Here is a 7,332-nt window from a genome sequence, read left to right as displayed (position 1 = left end):
CACACGGCCTTGCCGGGGCTCAGAGACTCTGTGCTTTCTGCAGAGGCTTCGGGAGGACTTGCAGTGGGGCGCAGGTGTCCGGGTGGGTTACCTCACACCTGACTTGCCCAGGTGACAGGCCATCTCATGCTGTGGATACAGGTGCCATGTGTGTCCCCCACGGGGTGATTTACCTGTGGGCACAGTGGGTGACATCGATCGCATCCAGAGAAACCACTGAGAACTATAAAACTGCCGTCTTCTGCTTTATTGACAGGTAAGTTGTTCAAAAATGTTCTCACAATTCAATAATTACAAAGACTCAGACTTACATTAAAAAAGTAAAAACCAGAACCCCCAGCAGGTGCCTGTCCCAGCACAAAGCCGGGAGGATGGATGGGGCAGGCAGGTGCTAGTGTGACACACAGGCGTGGCCGGCAGTGCACCACCCTCAGTGCCAACCCGGCCAAGTGCACGCACATCCTGCGTAGCCAACGGGAAGGGAGGCCTGTCCGAGGGGACAACCACAGTTGCCACACGCCTTCATGGGCTGGGCCACAGACCTGGTCACTCAACACAGGCCACAGGGAGGGTGAGGTTAAATACACGTGGTGCTCCCGGGCCTGCGGTGTGGCTGATGTGCAGGAGTGTCGGGCGACTCTATGTGACTGACTGGTTTATTAAGCACAGAGGCTCCATGCAGGGTGAGGGCAGAGGGAGGGGGGGGGTCCCAGGCCTGCGGCATGGCTTCCCATGCTCCAGCCTTCTCTGAGCTCAGCAGGCCACGGGCTTGCCGGCCCCACGTGCGCTGGCTGTGGCAGGCTGTGGCCCAGTGCGGTGGACTGCTGCAGTTGTCGTGAAGAAAGAGGCCACAGAGCAGCCTCTGCCTCCTTGACACTGGGGTGACGCACAACTTGAGTCTTCCAAGGTCCTTGAGACAGCTTCAGGAGCTAAGGGACAGGCTTGGGCCACACCCCCAGCATCTGCCGAGGAAGCCCATGGGTCAGGGCCTGGGTGGTCCTGGGGGAGAGGTTGAGTGGTGGTCCTTCATGTGCAAACGGAACGGTGTTGCCTTACGGCTGTGCAGACGAACACATCTGGTCGGTTGCCACCAACAACGTGGCACAAAACTGCTCATTATAATAAAGATTATTTTATCTATCTACAAACTGGTTCTACATTTCCTTGGACAACACTGGAGGGTCAGCTCAGTCTTGGCACTGACGTTGGGGCCATGTGACTCCCTGGCCCCACGCTGCTACGCTGGCCGTCTCAGGCGTCACAGGCTGGCTGTTCCAGGCCTTCCACAGGGAGCTGGCTCCGATGGGGAGAGTTGGGGCTTGGAGGGCTGCTCGGGTTGGAGCTGTTGGATGGAGTTGAGTGTTTGGTGGAGTCGGAGTCAGGCTGCCAGTGCAAAGAGAGACAGTGAGAGGTAGCTGATGCTCTTGTCCCTGGCACGCGCACAGCCCTTAACTTTGCAGGGGAGAGATGTCACCCACTGCCAGCTGCACTTGCGGGGAACAGTGCAGGAAGACGCCTATAGCCAAGAGAAACTCTGGGACTAAACAGACAGGAACTTCACCGGGTCATAAAAGCCCACAGGTCCTGCTTTCAAGAGAAACAGCTTCCAGTTCAGCAGTGGAAGGACACCACGCTACCAATGACACGACCCTGCAAGTGAACTCTATCAACAGACAAAACCCAGCTTGTTTTACATACAGGAACCGACGACATGAATGCCAGGCCATTCAGTTCACAACAGCACTGAAAACGGCTAACAATGCGGTGATTTGCACACTCATAACCACTCCTGAAGGGAGAAGGCTCAGCAGTTCAGAGTGCAGGCTGCCCTGGCAGAGGACCCGTCCCCACAGCAGGCAGCTCACTCATTCTCCCTTCTGCTCTGGTGGACCCGGCCTGTGCCAGCAACCAGCACACACACTTGGAAACTGGGAAGACCCACATTCACAGACCAAAGTATTAGCGAGATGGTATCAGTTCCCAAAGTGGCCTCCTGCAGAAATGGAGGTTATTCTCAAGAACTAAAACCTGGGGACTCTGGCCTGTAGTCCCAGCTGCTGGGGAGGGTGAAGAGATAGGGTCACAAGTTCAAGGCCTGTGCTAGAGAAGTAAAGCCACCTGGGAAATTCACACCTTGTGTCTTAGTAAACAAAATTCGGGCTGGAGTTGAGGCTCAGAAGAATTCCCAGGACAAACTAAAGTTGAAGGACCCATACTTTAGGACGAAGCAACAGCAGTAAGATTAGGGCAAACGCACACAGGTGTCTACAGTCACAGCTAATCCTTGTCAACAAGGCTGTCAAGTCATCCAGAGCCTGTCTGGGCAATGGACTGAGATCCTGTCAGAAAAAGCAAAACCAGGGTCCCTGTGGTGGCCACACCTTCAATCAGCAAATCTCTGAATTCAAGGCTAGGTCAACATTGAGTTCCAGGCCAGACTAAGCTACATAATGAGTATGAGTCCCTGCAAGAAACCCCTCACAAAACAACTATGTGACAAAGTCGGGAAGTGAGGTGGTGTGTGCTCTAATTACAGAGCTTGGGAGAAAATGGCCCTGCCTCAGGGACAGTCTGTTAGGCGCGATCATCTATGCAGCAGGGTATGGAGCCCACAACCACATCACAAGACAGGTTTAGTCCTGGAGAATTACGAGCCCAAGGTCCCCTCAACTGCACAGTTAGCTCAAGGCCAGTGAATGTTTCAGAGAGCGGAGAACAGAGGGGAGGTACCTCTGCAGAACTCTGCCCAACCCCACAGGAACCCTCATCCCTAGGTGGGGTGCGCCTGTGACTGCACAACCTTAGCCTCACGGCTGCTGGACCTGTGACTCAGACAGGGCCCCGCGCTGCCCATCCGCGCTGCCCAACGCTGCTGGGCCCTGTCTGCAGGCCATCGTATCGGGGTTGGGGGGGCTGCTCCCTGCTGTATGGCATCTTCCTTGTCTCTGGTCTGTCAGGTGGTCCTGGGGTCACAGGTAATGAAGCGCTTCCCCCACACCAGAACTGCTGTCTCTGCCTTGCCCTGCGTGGCCACATACCTCTCTGTCAAAGTCCTGGTCAGGGTCAGACATGCTTCTCAGAGGCACAGTCACTCCGGGCTCAGCCCCACCTGTGGACAAGGACACCTTTGACCTAAGGGAGAGGTCAAGAGAAGATGGAGTCCCTGGCCCAGTATCTATCCCCCCTTGGTACCTGACGAGGGCCATGAGATGTAAGGCTTGCTCCTGGACGGGGGCGGCCGAGAGGGGCCTGCAGGGGCAGGGCCCTGCTTCTCCTCCTGGGCGGGGGGTGCGGCACTCTGGAGGAGGAGAGTAGCACAGGAGAGTGGAGTATGAACATGGACAGGAACCACAGGGGGGCCGCCACAAGGGATGGTAATGGACAGGCCACCTGCAAGCCCTTGGGCACGGCTTCTGACCAGTTAGAGCTAAGAATGGAAGGGGAGGCAGCTACGTTCACTACCAACACCTCTGAGCTAAGGAGAGCAATGGCAATTGTAGAAAACTCCTACAGAAAATGCTGTTTAAAATGAAGACAAGAAAACTGTTATCTCCCACAAAGGCGCTAGAAAGCCTCTTCTTGACAGCAGCTTCCTAAGGGACACAAGTGCATACAGGGAGGTCCCCAGTACAGATGCCCATCTGGGTACCAGGAGCGGCCCAGACAGCACCCGAGGCACGGCAGGGACGGAGCCCATGCCCACACCTGGCTGAGCACGCACCAGAGGCAGGTCCATCAGCACCTGCATCCCATCCCCGGGGCCCATATGAGCCACGTGGTTGAAGTTGGTCGGGTTGGAGATCATTTTGGATCTCAATTCTGGGTCTCTGAGCATCTCTCTGAAAAAGGAAACATTTGACATTGAGGAATCTGGGCGTCCCCGGCTCTAACCAGCCCCCCACTGCACACTCATGGGGGACCGCCTCACCTCCGCTGCTGCAGCCTTTCTTCCTCCGGAACCTTGAAGACAAAACGCCGTTTGCTCCGAGTCCGCAGCATCTGCTTCTTGCTGTTGTCAGAGGTGTCGGGCACACTGAGGACCGCTCCTGCAGGGGTAGCGCACGCGCAGAAAAGGGTCACTTGCACACCGCCCAGCAGCTGAGTAGGACGGACCCGGCCTGGGCTGTCTGGGGACGCTGCCCGCCTGTGGGGAAGCTCACCTGAGAACTTGTTCTTAAAGTAGATGAGACGTGGGGGCTCACACCCAAGCAGGTTGAGGGTGCCCTCGGAGTTCAAAGGTCGTATCTGTGTAGGAGTAGGGGGGACCCGTCACGTATGCTACCAGGAAGCAGAGGGGGCAGCCACCCTTGGCGAGGCCATGCTCTCTCACCCTCCGCAGGCCGATGGTCTGCACCCACTCCATGGTGCGCACGTCGAAGACATCCACCCCGTACTCACTGTACACCGTGATGTGGGAGGGGCTGCAGCCTGGTGCGGACGGAACAGAGCAGGGTAAGTGTCGAGCCCCGCCCTCGCCGGCCTCCTCGGCCGCTTCAGCTCTGGTGAGGCGCAGGCGCGTATGGGGCTCACATCCTCCAGCGCTTTTGGGCTCCCAGCACCTACTGTGTCCAGAGGCACCCCCGGGTTTCCACACACGGTGCATTCCCACATCACAGCCGGATGCCCAAGCTGATTCAGACAAGCCCACCTAAACTCAGCTCTCCTAAGAAATGAACTCGGCAAGGCTCAACCTGTGAAGCTCAGGCAGGGACCGCCCATCCTACATTGCCAGGGCAAACCTTAATTTCTTCTTGTGCACACATGGGTATTTTACCTGCACGTGTGTTTGTGCTCCACGTGCGTGCTGTGCCTGAGAAAACTAGTAAGAGAGGGCTAGATCCTCAAAACTGTATTTACAGATGGTGGGGAGCTGCCTAACACTGAGCCACCTTCCCATCGCCAAAGCCTTCTAAAACGATGGAAAGAAGCCAGGTTTCACTCTGGCGGTCTCCTCAGAACACACTCACATGAGGGGGAGCATGAGCTGATGCTCCCCCTGCACCCAGCACTCTTGAGAATTGTTCTCTTAGTTCTCTTATGACAACTGGCCCATCTCTGCCCCCTGGGCACGTGAGGTCAAAGGAGACACCCTCATGTGTAGGACAGCAAAGCCCACCTGAATGGCCTGTCAGACACGAGGAGGAGCGATGTCTGCTTCTCCTCAGCTATGCAGCTGCAGATGGCCCAGCTACCACCAGGAACCTGCGTGTCCTTTATAAAATGCAGAGTATGGAGCAGGTGAGCCTTGGATCCCAGGCTGAGCGCTGGAGCGCCTCTGCACACAGCTGATTAGTGAGGCCAGAAGCACTCACCAGACATGTGCTCTAGGGGCTACGGCTATGGCTCTGCCCGATTCCATCAGCCAGTCAGTCTAGGCAACCTAAGATGCTGGAACCGGTCACCAAACTGTCCAGCAGCGGTGACACGTGCACGCACGCACACTCTGATTTTGAATGTCACGTGCAGAGGCTGGCCCTCAATTACCACTAAGCTGAAAATGCCCCACATGGGTGGGCAAGTGCTCTCACTTGCTGAATATATGGGATTCCCTTCTGATCTGTCTGAAGAAGAGCACACACTAAGGAGAACCGAGGGAGGCTGCAGAGCGTCTGCACCGTGTCCTGGCCCAGGACGGGAGGCACCACGGACACTGATGCAGACAGGCTCTCTCTACAGTGCTTCTCTACCCTTAACTTATTCCAGCTCTAAAAGCGGCCTGGAATCTGCTCCTCCACACGGGGCTGAGAGGAAGGCCGTGGGTGTCCATGCTAGTTATCTGTGCCCAGATCATAACGACAATGCACTTGGGGGCCAGCGTAGCTGTGAAGAAAAACCAAACTGGAGAAGGAAGGAGCGTATGACACCTTGCCCTGCACTGGCTGCCTGTGAAAAGACCAGAAAACGGTCGCGAGGCTGTCCCTCCTGCACTGCCCAGGGACTGTCCCTCCAGCTGCCTGGGTAAGAGGGCTGTCAATCAGCCCTGACGGCCCTGGTGTCTAGCCTGGCTGGACCAACGAGGCGGCGGCGTTGGTGCCTTAGCTGCCCACCATCAAGGAAACGTGACACTGCCTCCTATCCCAGCAACCCCAGTGGCTCCACGTCAAAACCAGTCTGTGCCCTGGGGCCACAAAATCTCCACTGCTTGCTCCTACCCTCAGTTCCATGGTGGCTGGGCAGGGTGGAAGGGCTAAGGCCGGCAAAGGCCTGGCGTGCCTGGCTCTCCCAGCCCCAGCTCTCACAGAAAGTTCTATGGTTAGCGCATTAGAGACCAATACACTCCGGCCTACAAGACCTGACTCTGGAGTTTAGTCTCCTGTGACCAAATCCCTTCAGCTTCACACTGCCCTGTGATCCGTCTGCTATGTGAAGTGCCTTTCTAAAAGACGACTCTGGGTCCCTTTCCTGTTCTCTGTGCCTTAACCCGGGAGGTCTCTTGCTGTCACACACTGGTGGAGCAAGCAGGGGACTCAGGAGGGAGCCGCTGGCCCACACCACAGGCCCAGCACCTGGCCCGCCACACCTGCCTGCCCCCACCCTTGTCACTCAGCTCGGGGACTGGGAGACAAACCAAAGCCAACAGAACGCATGCTGACTGTCTGTATGAGAAGCAGCAACAGTGATGGCAACAGAAAAACATATACATACTACAGGCGACAGGAGCCGCAGGCCACATGAGCTCCTGCATGCGTGACCTCCGGCCTTGCGGGTCCACGTACAGTCCCATGTGGCTGAAGCAAAGCAGGTACTCCTCACTTTTGAGCTCCACAGCGCAAAGGGCATCGAAAGACTGCTGCGAGAGGAACGCAAGCGAGGGGTCAGCGGGATTTACCAGGTCCAGAGGCTGCCCGTCCCCCTGCGGGCTCAACAGACAGAACCCCGAAGGGTAGCCAACACAGAGCCTGTCCTTGAACACGGCCATCCACTGCACGTGTCCGGGCGCCACCATCTCATTGAACTTCCTGTGGAAAGGCTTAGTCCTCTGAAGCTCGTAGCAAAGGATCAGCCGCTTCACAGCGACAAACAGACAGGTGGACGCGCTCTTCTTCAGGGTCCCTGTTGCTATGAGCTGGCAGCCTTTCGTTTCTGGAAGCTTGATATCGAAGTTGCTCGCTTCTGCTCCATCGAAGCACGACCAGGGGTAGAGGTGCACATGACGGTTCCGGCCGCACAGGAGGACGACCACCTTCTCCCTGGGGGCCGGTTCGATCTGGTACACCTTCTTGCAGTCAGCAGCACGGACGATCACTGCGGCCAGAGGATGCAGGTGAGTGGCTCTGGCTGGCAAGGCCCTGGCGTCCCTTAAGCAATCACTCCTCCCACCACCGCCAGGCC

At 56.9% G+C, this 7,332-nt stretch overlaps 1 protein-coding gene across 2 annotated transcripts in view; it reads right to left on the bottom strand.

The window, feature by feature from the left end:
• Positions 1-232: 232 nt before the first annotated feature.
• Cdc42bpb (CDC42 binding protein kinase beta) overlaps positions 233-7,332 on the bottom strand; it is a 97,056-nt gene continuing 89,956 nt past the window's right edge. For both annotated transcript variants that reach the window (XM_040742435.1, XM_040742436.1), the window contains 8 exons: positions 6,646-7,245; positions 4,331-4,428; positions 4,161-4,245; positions 3,929-4,046; positions 3,722-3,839; positions 3,193-3,298; positions 3,039-3,109; positions 233-1,383 (listed from right to left, as the gene is read on the bottom strand). In XM_040742435.1, the coding sequence (XP_040598369.1) occupies positions 1,252-1,383; positions 3,039-3,109; positions 3,193-3,298; positions 3,722-3,839; positions 3,929-4,046; positions 4,161-4,245; positions 4,331-4,428; positions 6,646-7,245 (1,328 nt within the window). In that variant the 3' untranslated portion in view covers positions 233-1,251. The remainder of the gene's footprint in view (positions 1,384-3,038; positions 3,110-3,192; positions 3,299-3,721; positions 3,840-3,928; positions 4,047-4,160; positions 4,246-4,330; positions 4,429-6,645; positions 7,246-7,332) is intronic.

Source organism: Mesocricetus auratus, unplaced genomic scaffold, assembly GCF_017639785.1.
Source record: "Mesocricetus auratus isolate SY011 unplaced genomic scaffold, BCM_Maur_2.0 Super-Scaffold_15014, whole genome shotgun sequence".
NCBI lineage: Eukaryota > Metazoa > Chordata > Mammalia > Rodentia > Cricetidae > Mesocricetus > Mesocricetus auratus.
Note: the sequence above shows the minus strand (reverse complement) of the source record. Positions and strands in the feature narration are given on the sequence as shown.